Source organism: Xyrauchen texanus, chromosome 40, assembly GCF_025860055.1.
Source record: "Xyrauchen texanus isolate HMW12.3.18 chromosome 40, RBS_HiC_50CHRs, whole genome shotgun sequence".
Classification (NCBI taxonomy): domain Eukaryota; kingdom Metazoa; phylum Chordata; class Actinopteri; order Cypriniformes; family Catostomidae; genus Xyrauchen; species Xyrauchen texanus.
In genome coordinates, this window is record NC_068315.1 from 13,071,739 (window position 1) to 13,098,548 (window position 26,810).

At 37.3% G+C, this 26,810-nt stretch overlaps 1 protein-coding gene across 1 annotated transcript; it reads right to left on the minus strand.

Annotated features, from left to right (window-relative positions):
* Positions 1 to 148: 148 nt before the first annotated feature.
* LOC127633420 (eomesodermin-like) lies at positions 149 to 17,252 on the minus strand. Its single transcript, XM_052112498.1, has 6 exons — positions 16,504 to 17,252; positions 5,706 to 5,860; positions 3,953 to 4,074; positions 3,060 to 3,218; positions 2,608 to 2,669; positions 149 to 1,515 (listed from the first exon to the last, which is right to left on the minus strand). The coding sequence occupies exons 1-6, from the start codon at positions 17,040 to 17,042 to the stop codon at positions 720 to 722; spliced, it is 1,833 nt and encodes a 610-aa protein (XP_051968458.1). The 5' UTR covers positions 17,043 to 17,252; the 3' UTR covers positions 149 to 719.
* Positions 17,253 to 26,810: the final 9,558 nt, after the last annotated feature.

Consider the following 26,810-nt stretch of genomic DNA (forward strand, 5'->3'; position numbering starts at 1 on the left):
GTCTTCTTTTTGAATAAAGAACTTATCCACTTCAAGTGAGCGTATCAGTTGTTTGTGTGCATTTTGGAAATTTTATTTGAATTTTGGTGTTTTCATCCAGCAATTTTTATTCAATATCCCAAAATGTGCATACAAATTTGTGGATGGAATCCCAGTTCATATCTTTATACTATAACATTACAATGAATAAATTAACATTTATTTAAGATGGAATTGATTTATTAATAATTGCCTTAATTTATTATTGTGTGAAAGTGATTTTCCACCCTGCATTGAACATTTCCTTTTCCATTTCCTTGCGCATTTCCCTGTAGAAAACTTTGTTGATTATAACGGTTTCTTTCAAGTGTTTGCACAAACTGGTTTTGCTTTGCTTTGCTTTAAACATTCCCCCAACACCTCTTATGTTAGTGGTTCCTGTTTTGAGGCCAGCAAGTTTTAGGGGCTATTTTTTTATTGCCTAGAACCAAGTTTGTTTCACAGTGGAAATGCATAGTATAATTCTAGAATGGACAATGACTGCAGCATTAGCACTGGCAGCCTTTCTGTGGAAAAGGGGCTTGAGAGCATTGCTCTGTCTGGCATTGTATACAGAACATGATAGGTTTGTGTGTTCTTACTTGACCCTCCTGTTCCCTAGTTACTATAACAGAGAGCTTCACCCCTGTGTTCTGGTCAAGCAGACAGACAGTGCAAGACTGTGGGTGGAAGACTGGTCTTCAGTGGGTGTAGAAGCCATAGTAGCCCGCATCACTGCAATTGTCCTTTTCAGAAGCCTCTGTGCTGCGGTTGGGAGGGGAATTTTCAGTGCTAGATGTGTAAGGTGACACCCGCCTCTTCTTGCTCTCTCCTCCCTCAAACAAACCTGAGTCAGCTGAGTCCACTGATTTGACTGAGGGGGCTTCTATCCAGGGGTCCTCCCCAGACTCTTTGGACTTGTCCTGGAGCAGTGGCTGGCGCTGGGGCTCCAGGAACGACGGGGAAGGATGGAACCGTGAGCTTGTCGCAGAGGGAGAAGTGGACATGGTTGGGGAGGAGACGGTTCGAAACCAACTCAGGCTGGACCCGGGTTTACCATGGTGGGGATGATTAAGGTACTGTGGTGTGGGCCTTGCCGAGCTCCATGGTCCTGGGCTGGCCCCAGACGCTGGCCCAGGGGCGAAGGGGCTTTCAGAGTAGTAGCTCAGCGGGTGATGGGGGGACGTCTGAAGCGGAAAAGGTTTGTAGAGACTGTTGGAAGTGTATTCGCTCTCGTATGTGTTAAAGTCGAGGCGGTTGGGCGGCACCCCCTGCTGGCCTGGCAGGTACCAGCGGCTGTGAGGGCTGGCAGCAGGATCTTTGGGGCACTGCTGGGCCATGCTGATGGGCTCGCGACCATAGAACCTACTCTGAGGCAGGTGGCTCATGTACTGATCAGACAGGTAGGGCTGATGAGGGTAACAACTACCCGGCAAGAGCTGCTGGCCTTCAATTGGGGAAGGCGTGAGGCGTTCTGAGTCAGGTGGCGCGTACAGCCTGCATGGGAAAACCTAGGGTCAATTATCAAAATTTTCTGACAAATCCCTTTCTTAATAGTTTAAATATAGCTCAGGAATACAGTTTTTTCTTTGTTGATTATATACTACAAATCTGAAATTTTACATTAAAGGGGTCATAAAATGCTATTTTTTAAATAATTATATTCCCCACTGAAGTCCACTGATAATGTCAGTAAAGTGTTTTGCACCAAAACTGTCATGGTTTAATAATAAATTATAATTTTCACCCTGTTTCTGGCTCTCTGTCTGAAACGGTCTGTTTTGGCCACAGTGTCTCCTTTAAACTTCAATGTAAATGCCCACTGTTCTGATTGGCTAACATCGTGCAGTCCCTCAAATTCAGCCATATTTGAAACTCAATCAGAAGAGAATAAACAAACTCTCCACAACATTCTAAAACTAAATTTCACACACACATCCAAAACATTGCATCCGAATATTTAAAAATTCACTCAAGCACATCAGCACCATTATTATCAAAGTCATGACATATGAAATATTCATAAATGAAACTTTTACTCATGATTTTGCAGTAAAGTCCAATTGTTTTTAACTGCCCTATTCTTCAGTAACATTTCCTTTGCAACACTTAAATCGTATTATGACTGGTTCACAAGCAGTCCACGCTGATATTCCATAGCACAATGAACAAGACGCACAAACAGAGGTACGCTGAAGCACAGATCACCAGAAATGCATCCAAATGGTCAAAGATGTCCAGCTAGTGCTTGTTTACATACACCAACAATTAAAAATAGTGCAGATGGGCACAGCAAGAAGTGCAACGACACATGGGACGTGTAAATACTTGTGATGTCACGAACACACAATTTTCAAAATAAGATGTTTCAGCAGTGTGGGATCTATAAATGCTCCTTTAAGACTGGGGAGGAAGATTTGAGTTATGAAATTTATTTTATAGTACAATTGCCTCTTATATGTCTATTTCATGACCCCTTTAATAATGAACACTACTGCAAACATTTTCTTTATGCAAGATTGTTAAATCACAAGTAGTGCTCCTGAGAGACAACTTTTATTTTATTTAATTCACTCCAGGCTTACTTACATGTCATAACTGTCCCGGAAACCTTTAGCGAAAGGGTTGTGATCTATTTTCAGCTGCGTGATCTGTGAAAGAAGTGGCAGGGGAAAGGGTTGGAGAGAGGGCAGGGTGAAGAGAGAGCGAGAGAGAGAGAGAGAGAGAGAGAGAGAGACAGACACAGTATAAAAGTAATGCCACACGGGTACAGAAAGGAGGGTCAGAAAGGGAGACAGCAAGATCAAAATCATTAAGAAATAACTCACAAATTATTTAAAGCTCTAGCAAACCTAAAGCCCTTTACAAAACATCACATATTCAAAGAGCAGACACAGCAACATTCACAACACACTTGTCTAGTTCATTCCACACTGTGATGACATGCCCCTCTATTTGCAGTGGTTGTGGTAGTTTCACTCTGATTAATAAGCAAATAAACTCACAGCACGTTGCGTTCAAATAATATCACAATGACTCACATCTGCGTTCTGGTAGGCAGTAACGGCGATGAACTGAGTCTCAGGAAAGACAAACGTCTGAGTTTTAGAGGTCAGGAAGGGATCCTCTGTTCCATCCTCTTTTACTTCTACGATGAGTAGACGTGGTTGGTATTTATGGAGTGACTGTAGCACTATCATCTGTATAACAGACAATGCAAATGTCAGAGAGAATGTGAAGATGATATGTTATGGCATTTCAGATGGGGGCTAAATATAGCCTCAGGGTCCCCACAACTTTTGAACAATATGATTCTTCCAGTTGTTCTTGAATGCTGGATGAGGAATAAAAAAATAAAAAAATAAATAAATATATATGGAGGAAATATTTTAGAGCTTAGCATAACTAAACAAATTCTATTCCACCAACCTAAATGCAGAATTAATACAAATATAAGAGATTATTTAAAAAAAAGTGAATGTGATTAAATCCAGTTATTATTTTGTCTTGTGGAGTATATGTACATTTCTGTTATTAAAATAGCTTAATTTAACAAAATGCTATTTTTATTCCCCTCTTATTATTATTATTATTATTATTATTATTATTATTTTTACAATGATAAACATCTTTTAGATTCTGCAAGGGGTGTGTAAACTTCTGATCTCAACTATATATCAATGCTTAGTTCAGTTATGAAATGATACATTGACCAAATTAACATTATTGTATGTGTGTAGCCATGTATAAACTATGTGTGTGTGTGTCTATATATATATATATATATATATATATATATATATATATATATATATATATATATGTGTGTGTGTGTGTGTGTGTGTGTGTGTGTATACAGTATGCATGTCATTTATTTTATAAACACCTTTAGTAAGACTTACTAAAACCAATTTACTAAGAACTCAGTCATTACCTGTGCTACATTGTTTGAACTGCCTTTATTATTGGTGAGTTTCAATTTGCCAAAGGAAACTTCCTGCCTCATCCAGTGATTCCCAGTATTTGGAGAGTCTGGATGCATATACATTCTGTTTCCTATAAAAAGACAAAAAACAAAACTGAAGCACATCTAAAATGTAATGCAAACTGACATAATAATTCACAAAAAAAAAAAAACAGTACTGAAAGAAACTTAAATATTCATGTATATCTTATATTTGTTAAAATAATGGTATGCTCCAATTGGCAAAGGCAGGAAAATTTTGTATTTAAGACAAGTGCCACTAGGGGGAAAGACAGGATGGATGACAAGTGTTTGGAGCACTTGGGACAAGGTTGCTAACACTGCTAGAGCGTCTTTAGTTTAGGGAGAGGAGTAGGTACTGTTACTGTACCTGAAACAGATCTAGTTTTAGACTGTTTTTTTATTGCTTTTAAACACTATTGATTTGCACATTTTGCACCTCTGATGGATTAAACATCTATTTGGAGTGCCATTCCTTCCCCTGGTGTGATTCTGCTTGTGACTGTTTGGTCCCTATCACACAATGCATTCAATGCATACATTTTGACAGTATGTGAGTTCCATTGGAATCAAACCAAGAGCCTTTGCATTCTTAGCACCATGCTCTACCAGATGAGCTACAAGCTTTAAACCATAGTATTTTGATCTCAAGTAAAGAAAGACAAAAGGAAAGACTGAAGTATGAATGTATTTCCAACTGGAACATTTGTTCTTGGGAATTGCTTGGAGTCAGTTAAGAGTGCAATGTCAACCGTTTCACATGCAGTCACCCTTAAAGAGCAGTTGCAGTGCAGAGCTATTGTGGTGGGCCACACACTTAAGTTCCTCTGATTGTGGCATACAGTGGTATCAGAAACACTCATACACTTCTGGCCACAAAAAGACAGAGCTCTGGGGACGTGAAGTTTTCTACACTGCTCAAAAAACACTCAAAGCAGATAAAGACATTTATCTTGTTTGTAGATAGCTTAAAGGGATAGTTCACCAAAAATGAAAATTCTCTCATCATTTACTCTTGCCCTCATGCCATCCCAGATGTGTATAGCTTTCTTTCTTCTGCAGAACACAAACAAAGGCTTTTAAAATAATATTTCAGCTCTGTTGGTCCTCACAACGCAAGTGAATGGAGAACAGAACTCAGAAGGTCCAAAAAGGACAAAGTCAGCATAAAAGTAATCCATAAGACTCCAAATCAATATTTATGTCCTTTTTACTACCCAACAAGTAGGCTGAATGTGAAAGTGAGTCACTTCCACACCAGAATGTGGAAGTGAAAGTGTGAATTTATAATAAAAAGGACTTAAATATTGATCTGTTTCTCAACCACACCTATCATATGGTTTCTGAAGACATGGATTTAACCACTGGAGTCATATGGATTACTTTTTATTCTGCCTTTATCACCTTTTTGGACCTTCTGAGTTCTGGTCACCATTCAGTTTCATTGTGAGGACCAGGGGAACAACAACCCATTTCCATGCAGGTATGTGTAACAAAACTTTGGGAACCATGTATCTGTCGAGTTTAGGGGGCCGCCGGAGCCCCCTTTACATGGCGCCAATATGCATTGCATACCTTGCAAATATTGTTTTTGTGCCTCTGGTGAGGATCAGCAGGACGATACACATCTTAACATTACACAGAATTAAAATTTTTGGGTGAAATATTCCTTTAAGTGTAGATAAAGACCAGAAACAAGTACCTGGCATGTTGCCTTCTGCCTTGCCACACTGAACCCATTTGCCACCTTGATACCTCCAATGGTGCTGGTCAGCAAGAACCACATCCACATATATGTTATAATGAGCCACGGGGTCCAGTGAGCTGATGTTAAAGCTGAGGAAAGGGAACATCCTCCTGTGAAAAGATAGATCATAAAACACAGTGAGATTACAGAGGAACGATATAATGTCATTACAAGAAAATATCGGTATAGGTCAAGATGTAAATACTCTATTCATATGTTACAGTGTGCAAACTATACAATGATTTTAAGGGGCATTACCTTTGTTAAAGTAATAATTAAGTAACTTTTGCAGCACAAATTGTAAAGCTTCATCCAGAACAAACTAAACTTGTCATTTGGTGCCACTAGCTCAGTAAGATTAATTTGTTCTATAACCAGCTGAAACGTTTGTTTCAAATACTTCTTGCATTATGTGCTTTTAAGACGCTTTTAAGTAAAATTTTATGACTTCTTTTGAGATACTTTGTTTATCTGAATGCGCTTATTCTGTATACTGTATATGTGGATGGTATATTCAGTAGTAATAATTATGTGGGCACAGAGATTTTGATAGAGATGGCAGTGAAGTGCAGGCTGTCTGTGAATCTTTAATATGACTATTAATAAAAGATGTTGGGAGATGCTTGATTGCCGTAGATTTCCTTGCTGGTCAGATTTTGAATCACGGGGGCAATGATGGAGAAGAGGTAACTTGGAGGTCAGTGTGTCCCAAGGCAGTGCCGTTAGCTCACAATTTAGCTGTACAAACCCCAAAACATGCAATTTCTTGCAAGGTCTGTTAGTCTAAACAACCCCAATGTTAAAAAAATGTTTCTTTGTTTTCATGTCCCTTTTTACCTTGGCAGCTCTTATGATATAATACACATTTACTATCTCACTGATTGACTGTTACGTTAAGCCTCTATTGCACAGTGTAACACACTACTTTTTCTTCACTTTGCAAGCACATGATGCTTACACTGTAAGATTGATAATTATGAAGGGATGTAAACCAATATAATATGTTTTCCTTGCCACTACATCCTGGCAGTGATTTAAAAATCTTTTTCTGACATGTTGCACAATGTAGAGGACACACTGCAACATTGTGTAACAATGTGAAATAGATATGGATGTGGTGGATATGGATTCAGTCATTGGAGATAAATGATCTCATTGCAGTTTTCATATGTTTTTTTATTCTGATTTCTTTTTAAATTATCCTTTATTAAAGTATATATATATATATATATATATATATATATATATATATATATATATATATATATATATATATATATATATATTCTTTTAGATCTTTTTAATAGTAAGTGGTTTACATTTTAAGAACAATTTAAGTGACATATTAAGCTAGGGCCAATTCGATCATATTTTCATGTAGTAGTTAATAGTTACTGTAAATCAGTTACAGTAATGTTTAGTTTAATAAAACAAATTTTAATTATTATCCATTGCTAAATCATATACCTTTTAAAGTATATACTTTTTGCAAGTATTTAAATGAATAAAAAATCTATTCTTGCCATTGCTGCACAGTTATTTATCCAAAGAAATGTAATAATGAGGCTAATTTTATGCTAGAAACATCAGTCTAACTTTTTTTTTAAAACTACATTCACACTGTATTAAAAAAATGAATAAGCACTCTTCATTCTATTCTCTTTATTAGGCTCAAACAGGCTTGATAAAACAACAGTGCACCTGACATCAGCCATGCTGACTTAATTCATCTTCACCCAATACTATGATGCTTTCAGTCTCCCTAATACACTTCAGATAAGATGTCTATAAGGACAGTCATAGCTGTCAACACACGGCTGCCACTCATTCAATAGATTCTGCAGTTTTAGGCTCTGCTGCTCAAGCTTACACACTTCCTCAGTTGGATGCTCATGTCAGGTAAAACTCAAGTGCAGTTGTCTGGTCATATCTGTGTCTGCATCATATCAATTCCATGAATTGGATACACACCAAATAATTTGTATATGGCCCAGAATGGATTTAGGTTATGAGTATGCATATTAAAAATCTCTCACTCTCCATCCTGCTATCCCCCTTGTGCTTGTGGGCTGGCGGAATGAAACTATACACCTTTTTTCCCACTTGTGAAGAGCATAAAAAGAAAGTTGACTTTTTGTATTTTCTGTAAAAGTAAACTTTAATTTAAATAGATAATTTGGGAGTTAAAGGGATAGTTCACCCAAAAATTAAATGTCATTTTGAATCATAAATTCTCCTCCCTGCTCAGTAGGGGGCGATATGCATGAAGAATGTGAATCACCAAAAACAGAAGGAGAAAGTGAAAATGAAGGAAAAAGGACTAAATATTGAACTGTTTCTCACCCACAACTATCATATCAAATGACGAGAATAAAGTGATAGCATTATGAGATTAAAGTCATAATAGTTTGACAATAAATTCATAGCATAATGATATTACATTTCGTATGAGAAAAATTCAAAATTATTAAAATAAAGTCATAGCATTGTGAGAATAAAATAGTATATTGTGTGAATAAAGTTTAATATTAGACTAAATAGAGCATCATTATCACAACGATAGAACGGATGCCGAGTCAGCAGCTTCATCAATGCAAGAGATGGATGTGGAGGACGTAATTAAATCATACTTTAGGATATGAGTTATGCAATAAAGAAATCCTTGGTCTTTTGCCTCATCAGTACAGAGTTATTAGTATCCGGACACTGCAGCGTTTATGTAGAAAATTATATTTACTCTTAATTTAATTTAAGAACCAGACAGATTTGCGCAGTCCCGCTCGGCGTTGTTATTGGGGTTTCCATCCTGGTAACTGAGGGGATGTTACCACATACAATATCTTGATATGGACAATTATTTTTCACTTCACTTGAGTGCGAGCCCATATCTTGCGCCTCCCTTGACAGGCGCCCACATGTTGAAAACTCCTGTACCAATGCACACATCATTCATTTAACAAAGAGCTTGCAAAAAGTCCCACAAATTCAGCTCAGTTGCATAGCCAAGATATCTCCTTGGTTAGTGGTGTTGTATGTAAAGACCCAGATGCTCCACTTTGCTGTTGTCCTCCACATAACTTTGATGTTACTTTCCTTTCGATCTTTTCTCGAAATATTACCACTTTAAACTCATAATGCTTATATATAAATTGCAAATTTAAATAGTTAAATTACTTGATTTTATTGTTAGTGTTAATTTCTGCTCAACGAACAATGAGATGACAACTTGTAATTCTCACCTTGATCCCCTTGTGTTTGATCCGTTTATTGTGCGCCTGACGCTTGCTTATATAATGTTCTGAACCAGTGTCAGTTTTGAGCTTAATACAATTATTATTTGACAGGTAGGGTGGTTTCCCTTTTTTCACCCTATTTGGAATGCCCAATTCCCAATGCGCTTTTAAGTCCTTGTGGTTGCATAGTGACGGAGTGACGGAATGGTGGCGGAGGACGAATCACAGCTGCCTCTGCGTCTGAGACTGTCAAAATGCGCATCTTATCACGTGGCTTGTTGAGCACATTGGCATAGACATAGCACATGTGGAGGCTTCACGCCATCAACCGCGGCATCCACACTCAACTCACCAAGCACCCCACCGAGAACGAACCACATTATAGCAACCACGAGGAGGTTACCCCATGTGACTCAACCCTCCCTAGAAACCGTGCCAATTATGTTGCTTAGGAGACCTGGCCGGAGTCATTCAGCACGCCCTGGGATTCAAACTAGCGAACTCCAGGGGTGGTTGCCAGCGTCTTTACCACTGAGCTACCCAGGCCCCCAAGGGTGGTAATTATTTTAAGTCATGGAAGGAAGAATTCTTTTTATTTTTATATTATAATATGGCCTGTGGGCTTAGCCCCAGATGACACTGAAGTCTAGTGATGCCCCTGCATGGCAACGAAGTTGTAAATTGGATATAACTTATAAATAAGATTAGTAAATGATTTTATCACAATAAAATATTAACAAACTTGTTGTTTATGTCTTGTGTCTATACATTTGAAACTGTGAGTATTTTAATGTTTATGGATTGGCCCCATTCACTTCCATTGTAGTGCCTTACTATAACCCAGATTTTAATTTTTTTAAAGAAATGGAGGGGCAAGTTGAAATGAATTATTGTGGTTATCAACATTATGCCACAAATTCTGATGACTGAGCTCAACTTGTATTGAAGCCAGAATATTCCTTTAAAGAATATTCCACTTTAGGATATAACATACAATAATTATGGACAGCCATTCTCTGCCAATGAATCATATCAATAAGCAAGGTTCTACTAATTGTCCACTAAGTGTCCACCTCAGTAACCATTATTTTCACTGCATGTTTTTTCCATACAATGAAAGTGAATAGCTTCTGAGGCTAACATTCTGCCAAATTTTTTTTTGTATTCCACAGATGAAAGAAAGTCATATGAGGGGGAGTAAATAAAGACAGAATTTAGTTTTTTTGGGTGAACTATCCCTTTAAGAGGTTTTTCAGTTTTATTTCAGTTTCAGCTGTAGTTCACTTTCACTTTAAGTAGGGTAAAGGACGTATGTCGAGTGATCAGAATACGGAGGAACTCTTTGCTATGGAGCAACATAACACAAGCTGATGGCCAGCCCACCCACAGGCAGCTGTAATCAATCATCATTCTCGGATAGAACCCTGGCATTGTGAAGGCTTGTGGTGGTGAAGAGACCGAACAGGTGAAGGGTTTCTTCTTCCACATCAGTTGTCAATATAAGTGAAAACAGAAACCAGAATCATCTCTGTATCATTCTACGCTCTCTGCCTCCTATTTCTGACTTATAACCATACTGTCTGTGGCAGTCACTTTCCTCATCTGACTGAGCTTCAGAAATTGTCATACTTATTTAAAATGAGACATTTATAAGAAATCAGTACCCGGAGAGGGGGAAACCAGTGGGTTCACCACTGAAAGGAATGTTTTGCATGAGTAGGAGGCTAAGGTTCACGACAAAAGTTAGAGGTTAACCTTTGGAAACTTATCTGCCACTCCTTGACTCAGTGATGGAGACATGAACATGGCAGTAGGTGGTTGCCAAACAGAAATGCCTCCTCTGCTGTCTAGGACTCTCTTCAGTACTCATAAGGAATGCATATTTTTTAGTAAAATAGAGAGTGGACTCTTCTCCTTGAGTGCATTCTCTGATTCACCAGTATAGGAAGGTCCAGTTTATGTCTCCCAATGAGCCCTTAATCTTACGTGATTGAAACATGCCAGTCCATGGCTTTTTTTACACAGCTTTATGGAAGTTTTAAATGTAAAGGTAAAATACAAAGGTGACGTGAGCACGTTGGGATGTACAGTAAGCATGGCATGTTTATGCGGTTCTTGTAGTTATTATGTGAATGTGGTTATGTTCAGAAACCACAGTATAATTGCTGATGTTAGAGAATTGTCATAGCTGTACCGAGGAGCTCGAAGCACTGCTGCTGAAAAACAGTGGCTTGAAATGGAGCAGCCAGCAACCACATATTCATTCCTCATAACAAACAGTCCCTTTGATCTTGATGTTGTTCTGATGATCTGCTGCTGACACAATGTGTCTGTTTCTATTACAGCAACTTGTTGGGATTCACTTAGGAAATTATGTACACAGCGATCAATCTGGTCTGTAATGAGCAGTGACAATTCATCAAGCAACACAGTTTGTTGCTTCTGAGGTCTGGGTTTTTGCAGCAAGACTGCATACTCCATGCTACCATATACAGCTAAACAGGAAGTGATTTGTTAGTTGAAAAAAAGAAAGAAGAAATCTCAAAGGCTAAAACAGACAAAAATATCTCCACGCCTTTATAGCAGAGAACTGGCAGAGAGACCTTGAGTTGTGCAGGAGAGAAAGAGATGGCTTTTTATTTAAAAGCCTGGACAACCGCAATAACGTTAATAAATATATAAATATTAGGGTTAATCTATAAAATGGCCATTTGTATTATTTTACCTATTGCTAGAATTAAGCGAGGGCAAGCGAGGGCAAATGATGGCCACAATAAATTAATAATACTCAACTTTCTGCTGTGCTGCACTTGAATGGATTTAACTTGTTGTGCGGTATTCCACTATACAATGAGGGGATAATGAGAGAGTTTGTGAAGGAATAAATATCTGTCCTAAGAATTAATCTGCTCCTATTGAGTGATTTAGGCAACCTGGACTCATGACAAGTCATTATAATAGTACGAGATGGTGAAATCGTATGAGTAGGCGCAGACAAAAATGTATGATTTTAACTCCAATTGAGAAAAATAAATGGACCAATGAACTATGTTACTACAAAGTTGAACCCCAACCAAACCTTAACCTAACCATAAAGTCTAACCCCTTACCCAAACCCTAAACACCACAATGATTCTAGTATGAAAATTACTTTTGTGTGCCACAGAAGAAAAACATATAAAAGGTTATTGACCAACATGGATCACATGGGAAGTTGGCAAGTTGTTTCTGAGAGTTTCAGTAACCTGGGATCGGCGAATTTATGCCGAATTACTGGCAAGCGCTTTTTCCCATCAGACATTTTTGCACTGGTTTAGATGTGTTTACCTTGTGATGCGACCAGAAGCATGTTGCGTCAGCTGTGTGGGAGACATGGATTCGCATCCTGCATTGAAATCAGAAAGTTGTTGCATTCACATAATCAGTGACGAGCGCGATTCGGTGGTTGCATTTCCCCCCTCAACATTACATTTTCACTCCTCCCATGGTTAGGTTTAGTATTAAGATTTGGGTTGGGGTTTCAGTTTATAAAAAATGTATTTATCTTAACTATATTACATCCTGTACAGCTGAAAACAACTCACTTAACAACTCACTTTTGACACCCCTCCATGGACACGTGCCTATACGCCTATCAACACTTACTGCTTTGACCACTGGGGGCAGTGTTTCATATTTCGGTAAGCACAAACTGATTTTAGCTAAAGTAAAGTCATCCTACTGTTTCCGATTTCACCATGAGATCAGTCTATATTGACACACATTTGACAGTCATTTGTATGGCTTGAATAAATATGAAATGAGTTACAAAATGTGTTCACTGATGTTTCCTTTCTGAAAATAAAGTGTTGGATAGGTGACTAGCTAAAATGTGATGCCTATATAGTATTCATTTGAAATTCTGTTTGCTAATTAGTTGGTCTCTGAATCAAAGTCATACCCTTTTGTGCGAGCTAAGTCCTACAATATCTTCTTGTAGTTAATATTATGAGTTGTCATGAGATTATTTTGGATTTATATTTAAACTTGATGAAAACGTCATACCTTTTGTGGTGTTTCATGAGACATGTGAAGCTCCATTGAAGCAGAGTGCAAGTTTCTTTTACACTTTAAGCAGAGACCCATGACTCTTAGCGTGGCGTACAATAAAAAATGTAACTGGTACAGTAGGAACCAACAAAGAACCTACTGACTCACATCTCCTACACAAGCACCTGAGTATAGCCCAGGCCACAGAGGAGTTATTAAAGAATATCAGACTTTTTTTTCCAACAACCAAATACATTTGTCACATGTTGAGAGACATTAGTTCCTCTTTTCAGGCATATGGTGTAGACGCATTTGACATTAGATAGCCCCCAAAAAATTTTTGTTTTTCCTTCACTTATATTTATCAGCCAATGAACATGCAGAGGTATAAATCTAAGCCACCATCAGTAGTAGTTTAATTTTCCTTCTCTGTGACGTTCTGTGGATTTCAGTCCTGTTATTATTAACGTTTAGTGCAATCTTGTTGCATTATATGGATCCTAAACTACCATTAAAAGAAGACAAGGCACACCTACACCAATCTAAGTTTAGAGGTGATAGTGGCCTCATGCCTGTTTAAGTTTGTGAAACTTGTTGGCAGGAGTGAGGCTAGGGGCCAGTTTTAGAGTTCGACTTGAAAAGGGCCAAAGGCTTACGTCTCAGGCTGTGGGCCTTACGGTGCATTTCAAAGCCCTGACTCGGACTGCACCTCAACTTCTGAGGAAATGCGCTTCAGTGCGCTCACAGGGTACCAGACCAGAGGAGAGACAGAGCAAAGAAAATGTGAGAAAGAGAGAGAGAGAGAGAGAGAGAGAAAGAGAGAGAGTAAGCAAGAGAGAGGAAGAAACTGACTTCCTTCATTTCCTGCACTTCAAAGCTACCTCCACTGATGTGTATGGCCATCAGAGTTTCAGTGGTGCTCAACCAACTTTGCCCCCATGCACACCACCCCCTCCTCCTTACTTTTCCACTTCCTGTCTTGGGCAGAATTACCTGACACTCATTGGCAATGAGAACCACCACCTCAAACTCTCAAACAACCAATAAAAATAAACCTGCAGTTGTAATGCACTTGAAATCATCCGTATCAGGATGTAAAAACACAGATAATAATAAGCATCAAATGGCAGTTAATGTATATAAATTAACTGACTAAAATTGATGCTAAAGTCTGCCAAAATATGATTCATGGTAGGATCATGGTAGCACTACTGAAAATATGCCGTATGAAAACATGTGATCTCAGTATGGTTTTCCCGTTATAACAAGTGGAGAATATCAGTCAAGTTTCACAATTGCTGTAAATATTTAATACAATATAATCTCACAAATACAAGCTATTCAGTGGTGAAATGAATAGCCTTTGTTATTCAAACATATGGGTGATTTGAAATAATTGCATGTGTAACATAATGAGATATAAAGTCTTTGGTTAATGGTAAATTAATGAATGACTTATGGACTCTTGTTGTAAGAACAGGTACAACATTCTGCCAATAAACTGCATACTACTTTTGCAACATTCTCATTCTTTTTCTTTTTTTTCTTTCATTCTTTTAATTAAGTTCTGCATGTTGGTTCATTTCTGCAATTTAATGAACTAAAAGCAAAGTACGTGCAGCTGTTTATGTGTTCATAAAAAGAATGTACAACTTTTTACAACTGCGCTGACCACAGTTTGCAAAAGGTTTCAAGACACATGCTAGTACTACGGTCTCATCAAATAATGTGCATTCATTTGTCACGCTAACGCACTAACAATGCACAACTGCATACACATGTTAAAGTGTAAAGACCTTTTTGCTGCAAAAGCTAAAAAAAAGAATCCATTAAAATTGAAACTAAATGAATAGGCCTACCCAAACATTTAAAAACATGTAGCATAGGATTCATTTTGATATGGTGCGTATAAGGATGTATGTACAAAATAAAGACAGAAATGAGTGATGAGTTTTAAAGTGATATCAGGGTCAGGATTTATATACTATAGACTGTAATTTGGTGTTGCATACAGTACAGCAGTTCATGGAATTCTAAACATTTGTACGCTTTTCCATTTCCAGCCGGCAATGGCAAATTTCCAAAGGTCAAACTCTGACTCATTTAATTTTGTGAAAACAAAGAGCCTAAAATGCAATATTACATGTATAACTTTCTTATTTCTTAAAATCTAGAATATATATATATATATATATATATATATATATATATATATATATATATATATATATATATATATATATATATATCTCCTGCAAAGAATAAAACTGAACCTTTCTAATGAGATTAGAAAAACTCCCTGATGTTTTCATTCTTTAATTTATTTAAATAGAAATAATTTTTGGTAATAGGTGTGGTCAGCTTAGATATTGTTCACAATTTTTAATTGGTTAGATATTATTAATTCAGCATGATTTGTTTCAATATGTAACGAAGATTGTGCGACAAACATTGAAATCAAACTTGGTCAGGAGTGGTTAGTATTTTAATGTTAAAACATCAACATTAGTCATTTGACGTTTTAATGCTTATCATGTAATGACTGTATGAGTCGTATGTCTTGAAAACAGATTTGAAATGGAAATGTGGCATATTTGTAGATTAATCATCACGGACGTCAGTCATCATAGACATTAATACTCGATGACCTATCAAACGTCCCCACAAGCGCTTTCCTCCTTCTCTGGGGTCTAAAGGGACCAAAAGCATTTTATACACAATGCAAATGACACAATGATTTCAACTGATAGTGTTTTCTTAGCAATGATTATTCATTCCATAAACCTAATCAACTCTGATGATGTTCCGTCAACATTTTTCATCTTTATTAAAAAGTCAACCACATTTCAGTGGATAACAGCACTTCTCTAAAACTCCTGTTCAAATTGTTTCAAATAATGAGTTAACTTCCACAAAGGTAGGTTACTGCGAATAAATTGGACATAATTGCCAACAGCATTTGTTTACTTTGACAACAACTGAAACCATGTCGCGGTCTGCTGAAGAAAAAAAAAAGATTTCAGAATCAGATCAAATGCCGTTCTGCCTTTCCATGTATTCATCTCTCGCTTTAATTAAGCTTCTAAATTTAAGAGACACGACAAAGGCTCGATTTCATGCCCACCTGCCCTGGCTGGCACTGCGCTCGCGCTGCTTTATTCATCGCGCGCGCCAAGTGATTTTCCCCTGCATCACTTCAAATACATAAACTCTGCATTAAGTATATCTGGGACACCTTGAGTTAATCATAAATATGAGCAACAGATATTCATACAGGCTGTAGGGGGTCTTGTCAATGCAAAATTACAAGTTTCTTACAGTCACAAGCGTGACAAGTTGTTGATCCACAGTTGTCACCAAGCGCAGAACTTGTAAACATGTGCATTGAACCTTTGGGGCGACAACTTACAAATTACAGTCTACTTGACAATTATTCTTATCATGTAGCCTAATAAAGAGTCGGCTATTTGGAGTATATTAAGGCGTCTTACCGTCCCTGTTTCGTTATGATCATCTCTGTTTGATATTTGTGGAACTTCGCCCAGAGCGGGTAATTGTTGAGGACCACCTGGGTCTTCCCCGACACCTGTAGACCAGGTAAAGAGTACATCGGTGCTCGCGGGTACCCGTGCTGAAAAGGAGCCGTGTAACCGTCTACGCCGCCCGGGTAAACTTCTTTACCGTTCGTTGAATATGCATCCGCTCCTGTCGCAACATAAGACTGTCCCGTCCCACTCCGGGTGTTAAAGTGACAGCTGCCGAGCGGAGCCGGTGAGTAAAACCTGCCCGTCTGCGCTCCGAATCCGCCAGAGACACTCTGATGCTCAGCGTGGAACGGCAAAGACAGACTGTCCTGTCCGTTTGGAATCGAGTCCTGGTAGTAAAACCTGGTGTCTTGGATGCCCATTTTCAAGTCCGGTAACTCCCGGTTGCGGTGCAGATGGCTGTTTAATTCTGCGTCTTTAGCGAAACTTTGCGCGTCTGTTCCATTCAACATATTGAGGTAAAAATGTCTGCCTATGCCGCCCATCTGCAGCACCAGTCCGAGTTTACTAACGGTGTCATAGGTTTACTGTCCTTGTTCTTTAACATTTAAAATAATAATTCATAAGACTGTAAACAAGCTCTACATAAATGCAAACAATCTCTAGATAAACTTCTGTGTCCTTTCTCACAAAATTTCCAGTCTAAATAACTTCTTTGAACTATCTCAATATGTTGAAGAATCTGGCACTGTGTATTTTGAATATAGGAATCGGATGATTCAAACACATGAAAAGACTCTATGATATATCCATATCTCGAGTGGTAATTGGTCCGGAGGTGGGCTTTAAACTCACACTGGGCGTGATAGGCTTAATACATGAGGACAGGGCCTTCCCTTCAGGGGCTTCAGTTCTCTCTTTGACGCTCGCTTAATAGAATTGATCATCATCGTTATAATAGATAGAATTATAGGCTATACGCTTAACTTGTTTGGCGCTTTAAGATAATTTAGCCCAGCTATATAAATTCAAATAGCTTGAACCAAAACAATTTTAGTGTTCTCACTCTATAACTAACTGTGAATAGATGGGTTTAAAACGATATAACTGTCCGTTTTATAGTTGTATAGATATTTTGTAGCATTTAACCTATTTAACATATTCTTTAGATAAATAATATACATATGTATGTGTTCGCTGTATAATCTGTTAGGTAGATAAGCAGGTTAAGTAGTTTTCACCCACTTTTAAATATTTGTTATCTTGCCGAGAGTATGGATGTTTTGACATAATCTTCATCAAGGTTAATTTCAATCAAGCACAGCACTGGATCAGTCTGTTATTATAGGAGCATTTTTATTTTGGAATTTGCATATTAACTTATATACAGTATAAGCAAATAAGTACAGTGATTTCTGTCTGTCCAAGAAAATGTTTCAGCTCAACGTGAAAGATCAAAGCACCTGCTGCGACTCAGGAAAAGTTTATGCAATGTAATCACACTGCCTCTGTAATCTAGATAATTAAAAAAGAATGTGTCATACTTTAATATTAAACAGGCCTATTAATAAAAATATGCATTGTTAAAAAAATCCATCATCATTATTTCATAAAACAGAGATTCTAAAAGACATTTGTCTAAGGCTTGCAAACTTTAAACTCTAAATTTTAAACATGAAACCTATAGTCTTGTGTTGTTGGCCATTACTTTTTATACAGTTAAAAAAACAATACAATTGTATTTAAATAAAAATAAAAGAAAATACAAGAGTGAATTATAAAATAAATAATAATAAAAAAACAATCAATAACCCATTCCATCCGGCAACTTACTCAAACAAGTATTAGTACGCACGCATGCACACTCACGCAGATCAGTGTCCCCCAGTGCAGGTATGACACAATTGCCTCTCCGCACTATAATTTCTCTAATTCCATTTCCTGTGTCTCTCCTAGCAAGGTGAACTCACAAGGTCGCCAACTGAACTCATTGGTGTTGACACCCTGGATGATAGCGTATTGTACCCCGTGACACATTCACCAGGCCTGGCAGGAATCCTCTCCATGTGCCCTGTGGGGGTGACCAGCACCTCTTAGGCCCTAGTTAAGCTGCTCTGCCGCAGGCAAGTTCACCACAACACAAATTTGAAACACAAGCAGCTCTCAAATACTGTATCAGCAATCACACATAGCACACTAGACTCTCAACTTAGTGCCCTGCAGTCTTTAAATGCATTTATGCAACGGCTATGAATGCCACACATTCTCACATCTAGCTGGTGCAGTTGTCACAGGTGTATGGCAGTTCTCTAATCACTGTGTGTAGGAGGAGAGATTTTGCATTTGTCTGGAGAAGGATCTGTTTGCAGCTGTATGTAAAAGTGGGGCTTTTGTTGAAGTAATAACACATGACAATCAAATTATTTGGTTCTTTGCTGAATTTGACATGGGTAGGCCTATAAATAATCTTTCTTGTGAGCACAGTATCGGTAGCACATAAATGTAAGCATTTCAGTGATATTATCATTGAGATTACAGTAGTGACTTGTTTTATACAAGATCTTATCCCCAGTCATTTGTAAGTCTGCCATATTACCTAAACAAGAGAGCAGTAATGATATTAATGAGTCACATTGATAGCTATGGCCAGAGAACACAGGAAATGTTTTGGCATGAATCCATGACCAAGACTGTGCTGTATTTTATCAAGAAGTTGATAAAACATTCTAATGGTGAGATATTTCTGTTGTGTTTCTGAAAGTAGAGCACTCCTAAAATCATGTCTTTTCAGTTGAAGTTCAATAAGAGAGAGTGATCTGAAAGATTGCTAGATTTCTTTATCACATGTCGTCTTCCTGTAGTTTGGGGGTTGTCAGTTTTCATGTGGTGGGGTAGTGTTGCGAAAAGTAATTCTGACTCATCCTGTGTTGCACTTTTTCTATACATCTGAGATTTTCCATCAGTAAAGACTACACTGCGAAGCAATATACCTTCGATTCTGCATGGCTTTAGGCATCTTTGATAGTTTCACAGTCTCTTTTTCTTTCTACAACAGTGTGTGACTCTTGTCTAAGCGTTACAGAGGAAAGAGAAGGACATAGTGCCTAATTGCAGTCCTCACTGAAATTTGAGCGTGGCTAATGATCCTATAGACTTAGACCATGCCTGAACTCCATCAGTCATGTTGTGCTGTATCCATGATGTCAAACCAGCACTTGTAAAATGTCAAGTATCACTTTCTATTCCTATTGACTTCATTTTGGACTTTTTCCTCAGATAAAAAACAATAACTTAAAATACCTAGCCCAAAATAGACCTATATTAGTGCAGGTGACATTGCATGTTGTTTAACTGTCCTCAAAGGAAAAAGGCTGATCATATTCTCTTATATTTTTATAATTTGGCTTATCTTACATTTATAAAATCTTATTTATGATATTTAAGTATTTCATATTTGATAATAAGTAAATTGTCCTGTGGTGGACTGACCTGATAATATGATATGTGAAATAGAGAAACATTTTAAAATGATTTGTGGATAGAAATACAATTCTAATATATTGGCATTGTCAAATTATTGTCTATTTTTTAAAACAATTGGTCATGAATTTACAAATAACCTTACAAATACAAAAAAGAACATTTTGAAAAAAGACAATCTTTTGGAGTGACTCACTTTTTCTAAATGGGTGATCAGAATCCACATTATAGAACGATAGAAATTCAGCATTAATAAGCATAAAATAAGAAAATGTATTTAAAATAATAATAAAAAAGATTTACTCACCTGTGGTCGATGGCATATCTAAATGTTTGAAAGAAAATATTAATTTCTTGAAATGTCTTGCAGTGTGAGTCCTGCAGTGTAACATGCTACTGTAGACTGCTTCTAAGGCTACATTAAACAGAATTCAGGTTGTGTTATAAATATTGTGCATACAGTTTTTATGAGCTCAAATTAAATGTGAGACCACAATTAAATATGTGTACTTTGGAAAATTCACATGTCATACCGCAGGGCCATTGCAATTAACTAAATCATAAAGTTGATTAAAAGTGGTGAAAAAGTTAAAGAAAAAAACAGTTCTAAAATATACATTTTCTGATAACACTTTAAAGTAAGGCTGTTTGTTAACATTAGATAACTACATTAGTTTACATGAACTAGCAATGAGCAATACATATTTATCTTAGTTAATGTTAATTTCAACATATACATTTTTATAAAGTGAAAAGTTAACATTAGTTAATGAATATATTTTCATAAATTAACATTAACCAAGATTCATAAATGCTGTAGTACTATATTGTTAATTGTTAGTTCATGATATCTAATGCATTAACTAATGTTAAAAAATAGAGCCTTATATTAGTGTTACCCAAATTCCAATATAGAAATATAAATATTTTGGATAAAATTCTTCATGTTAAAAAAGTTACCAATAACGTGTGAAACTCCATTTTTGATGCTATTGGTGATATCTGTGTCTTAATTTGTGGGTTTATCATGAGGGAAGTGGTTGAGAACATGAGTTGAACATGTCGAATAATCACTGTGTGAATAACTCTGATTAGAGAGACTAAGTGGCATATGTTTCTTCAACCTAGCTCTTACACTAGGCCTTCCTGTCAGGCACAGGGACCTAATTAACGCAGCATATGCTTATGTGAATCCCGACTTTGGGTGTGAAAGAAAGCTTTTGGGAGGCACCACCTACAGGGGCTGTGAACATGGTGCATGGGGGGTTGTTGGAATGGTGAGGAAAGGCGGCGGAATTAAAAGGTGTAGAGAGAAAGCGTTAGAGGAGTGAGAGACAGACAACTAGAGTGAAGGAAAAGAAGAGAGCAGAGGAGGTCTCACTTAGTGCTCTGCAGAATTCTCACCCGATATCACAAGATCTCTTGGAGAAGTGCAGATGTATTCCACTGCAACCCTAGATACAAGCAAACTGCCAGTTCCTTAGTTTATAATTAGCTGCTAATCAATGCTGAGTCTCTTGGAATGGGGAGAAGACTTGTCAATGTCCATAAGGTCTTTCAATTAGCAATTTAGAAATTTACATGTGCCACTAATTGCCAAATATTTCAGTTAACTATGGGCATTAACACCTACGTTTTTATAATGACAATAAAGACGGTTTCATCTTGGGGGATTTTCCACACTAACATGCACATTCATTTTTTAATGTGTCTGCTGATGTTGTTGTGGGATTTACATTCTCCAGCCAGCCTCTGAACCCCGTGTCACCTCCATAAACACACTGACTGTCTGCAAGCTTGAGGCGCTAGGTTGGACATTCTTGGGCATGTACTGTATAAGAGATGTCATATTACCAGGGCTCCAGATGTGACCTTTCCTATTCAGCCACTGTTCAACAGAGGCAAAACAGAGAAATCTGTATTCAGCTTTGTGTGAATGTGATACTCAAGGACCAGGTTGCAATTTTTAACAAAACTGCAAAAAAAAAGAAAATGTCTATCAGTGAAACTTAAAGGAATAGTTCAACAAAAATTATATATTTTTGATATATATATATATATATATAAAATAGATATAGTAAACAAACTTTGAAATTCTGCTGGGTCTCTAAGGGTTAAACTGAGTTGCTTTGTTTAATTTTACAATATGTGTCTCATCAGAGTAGTGCTTTTGACAGTAATACAACACAACACTGTCAACTTTCAAAATCACTTTTGTCCCTCGACATCCACCGTACATGTAATCTCTCTGGCACCAAACCAATTACTTCAAAATGAAAGTAATTTCATGATTTGTAATCAGAAAGCTGCAGGACTGAACCTGGTTACTTCAGGTTCAGTCCTGTAACCTTCTGATTGCAAGACTGTAGGACACTGTGGATTATAATGTCTGCTATAGTGTCCACCAGTCTGGGGAGGGCTCATGAAGATGCGATGCCAAGCTGTACTTCATCTGTTCTATAGAGTTTACAAGTCTATTTGAAAAAAGAAGACAGCTGTGCTCTCTCACATTCCTTGAGCTTGCATTTCTGGCCCCAAACAATCCCCCAAAAAGCATGTGCTTCTCTTATTGGGTGAAGGACCATTCAATCCCCTCTCTTCTAATGTCAGAATTGGGCCCCCCACTGTTGCCCACTTGGCGAACATTAAGGAATCATCACCACTGTCATGTCTACACTGTCACACAGGGGTCAGCGCATGTGGAATCAATAGCCTCTTGGGAGCAGACCAGCGGGGCTGCTGGGAGAAAGCTGACTCTAAAAGATGTTTGAAACTGCATGAGAGGGCTGATGTGCCCTACCACGTCGGATGTGACTGAAATCATGAATGAGCAATAGTGCGTCTGTATCTGTTGGCTCGTGGCCTGGAAAATGTGGGCCAGTGTCAAGTCTCAATTGCGTTGGTGAGCCCTGACTGCCATAAATCACTGCAAAAGCCCATTAAATTCACTTTCGCATATGGGCTGTAACAAGGCAATATGAGCATGAGTTTTGTATCTTAATACTTGTGGGGGGACAGTGACAGGAGGAGAACTAGACAGAGAGACAGTGTGGAAAAAGACATCAGTGCTTGTAGAGTACAAATGGGTTGTTGCTGGGCAATGTGTTAGGCAAGGATATAACTGAAGACATGTAAAGGGTTAAGAGCAATTATTATTGGGCACTGTTTAAATAATACAAGCTCTTAGGCAGATGTAAAAGTTGTTTTCTTTTACATAGCCCAAAGCATACTAGGTTTAAAAAGCTGACTTCTAATGCAGTTTAATTAAAAAATAATTTTTGAATCTGTTTGCATTTAGACATTTGCAGCCTTGAGTAAATCACCAGGGTCAGAATTTTGAAGAGGGTCTTGGTAAAAAATACCACCAAAAATGACCACAAATAATAAAATAATTCTTCTGTTTGTTTTTATTTATTTATAACATCTAATAAGGTTCTTAATACTCTATTATAGTCCTAGTTATTAGAATAGGATATATTAGGGCATAAACAATAAATTAATTCTTAGTGTAACAGGTAATACATTCTTAAATAAAATCTTACTTGACATAAACCGATTACATAAATGCTTACATTATTTAGTTTCATTCCAAGATCAAATTTCAAACACATATTTGAGAAACTGTAGGGGAAAACAATGGCTGATGCGTCAGACCTTCAGTGAAATGATAATTACTATAAACATAGTTATCTAAATATTTTATAATTGTATTATATTATATTATATTATTGCAGAACTACAGTAATATTGATATTTGTACTGTTATACCTTAAAACTTGTGGAAGGGTGGGGTGGGTGGGTTTGTATATGGATGGCTGGCATGCTGGACGGACGGACAGACAGACAGATGATAGATAGATAGATAGATAGATAGATAGATAGATAGATAGATAGATAGATAGATAGATAGATAGATAGATAGATAGATAGATAGATAGATAGATAGATAGGCACAGGTGAATTTATTGCTTAATCTAAAATTAAAGATTTAAGAAAATATCTAGAAAAAATATATAATTAAAGTTTGTTTTACATGGTCAGTGTAAGCCACATGGAACATATCTCTCAACTCATCAAAGTGTTACTTTTTATTATTAATTTTCATTTGCATAATGCCATTCACAAACAAATAATAATGATAAAAAGTTTCAAAGTTTCTCCCTTCTCATTTTACTTTGCTTTGTGTGCTTGAGGGCCTGATTCTTAAATTATTGTAATAATGTTTCAATTGATTGAATGATTGACAGACTAAAACATGCAAATGATGAATTAATTAATTTAGGGATGGTGAACAATCCCAATGATGGACAGGTGCCCTTTCTGCCTGTGAAGCCATATAAAGTGCAAAGGACTTAGGCATAAAGACCAGGGCAGGACCTTCATAATGGCGTATGCTTGGAGTGTAAGGGTGAATGTGTCTGTTACTCAATTCACCCTCTAGGATTTGGCCTTGGCCACTCCTGCTTTTAAACCATGGCATGAAGCAGACATTGATGTGTATATGTGTATATGTGTGTGTGTGTGTGTGTGTGTGTGGGTGAGCATAATTTACAGTATTCGTGTGCCTGTGAGTGGCAGCAGGAAAAGGGGGGCTCAGCTTAAGGGTGGCCAACACCAGCACAAAGAGGCTGGGGGTGGTGGGTGTCATGGAGGCTTTAAGCGGCCTTCCATGTGACAACAGCTTGCCAACCAGAGGTCTTGCCTGAGCGCTCTTCTATTTCAAATTCAACCGGTTTTATCAGTACCAATCATTTGAATAATTTATTTTTAGTGGGATATGGACTGCTTCCTTAGGCAGTGGCTCGCAGTGGCCTGCTAATGAGTGTCAATCGGCTGGCTTTTGCAATTTTACAACAGACACCTCATCTGACAAATGCAGGGATACAGTCAAAACGCATCATTCCTTTTGACACAGAGCTGAGGCGCAGTGTCATGCTCAGTGAATGTTCTGAGAGCGTGTAAGCTTTTGTTGTGAGGATGTTTAAATAAATTCTTTAAATAAAAAGGTCAGACCCCTTTTTGGATTCCTTGTGTCAGATTTTTCATATCCTGATTTTTTCATAACCTGTGAAAGCAATGCAGACAGATGTGTCTGTTGAGGGGTTTTTGTTAAGAGCAGCACTGTAAGTGCAGCAGTAAGCTAAACCTGTATATCCAGTCAGATATTTTAGGTCAAATGGCACAGTAACACATACAGACGTGTCTTTTAAAGATGTCTGGGCAACAAGATTGTCTGCTCAGCATCCTCTAAGTTTGGAGTCATATCATGAAATAATTTAAATTAGACAGTTTTTGCAATGCCTTTATTTGACAGGTAAAAACTCAGTAACCAACCAACCAACTAGAGTAAATACAACTGTATTTAAATAGCATACCGATACATAATAACGTTTTTCCATCAAAGTTACTATCTCTTGATGGATGCTCTGTTTTTGATCACTTTGATGCATTTATCTTGGTTTCCACACACTTTGATCTTTCAGCTTCTGTAAAAATGGACTCAGGCTCTTAAAAATTACAAGCAATCGATATGCTGGTTTGGAAAAGCATAGATATGGAATATCTAGATAGCAAACTTGACTGGATGCATCCACAGCTTAAAGGGATTGTTCACCCAAAAATTTAAATCCTCTCATTATTTACGCACTCACGTGATATCAAAGGTGTGTATGACTTTAATCTTTCTCCAGAACACATTTGAAGAAAAATAGAAAAATATCTTAACTCAGTAGGTCCTTAAAATGCAAGTGAATGGAGATATGACGATTTTTCTAATGACTTCTAAAGTGACATGATCACATTTGGTGATCATGACTTATTTGAACTAAATCATAATTCCGTTCTGCAGTGGAATACACGTGTGACGTAATAGCGTTGGCATTTTAAACACGTGAGAACTGAGGCAGGTGTGTCACAGCCGGAAGAGCAGCACTGTTCACAAGTGAGTAGGAGGAACACTGTACAGTAGCTTGGTTGGTCTTTGTGTAGATCTGTATTAATCTGTTTCTTTACTCAAAATGGTGCGTTTGTGTGATTATCCTGGATGTCTCAACAGAGTGGAGCATGTGAAATTACATTTGTATCCATGGCAAAGGAATAGTCACAAGAGAGACCGCTTAGACTCCACACTCTTCTGAAACCAACGGAAGTGATGGTTTACAGTTAAAAAGTACTTAAATATTGATATTTTTTTCACACCAAAAGTGGTCATATCACTTTAGGAGACATTAATTTAATCACTGGAGCCGTATCGATGATGTTTATGCTGACTGTCTGTGATTTTTGGAGCTTCAAAAGAGAAAGCTCCCTTCACTTGCATTTTAAGGACCTAAAATAGACGTTTTTCTATTTTTCTTCAAATGTGTCCTGGAGAAGAAAGAAAGTCACCTGGGATATCACGAGGGTGACTAAATAATGACAGAATTAAAATTTTTGGGTGAACTATCCCTTTAACCATCAAGGGACGGTTTTGGAAGATCTTTATGTAATCACAAGGCAACTTACTGTCATTACACTGACAAAAACTCTGTAACTAATGCAGCCTACTGTTGTGTGAACTGGCAAAGCATAGACTGTATTAGATATATATTAAAAACTTATCTCAAACTTATCTTATAACATATCTTTCTCAACTTGGCAGTTTACACAGTGTTTTAAACTAAAGAAAAAATATTATTGCATTTTGTATTTTTTGTAAGTTTTATGTATTTTCATTTATGAATCCACAGGTAGGCTATTTATATTACAGTAATACTAGTATTTTTGCACACCCAAAAAAGTTAAATAAAAAAATCACGTTATAGATTTTCTGTTTTGAATGGCACAATTTAGCC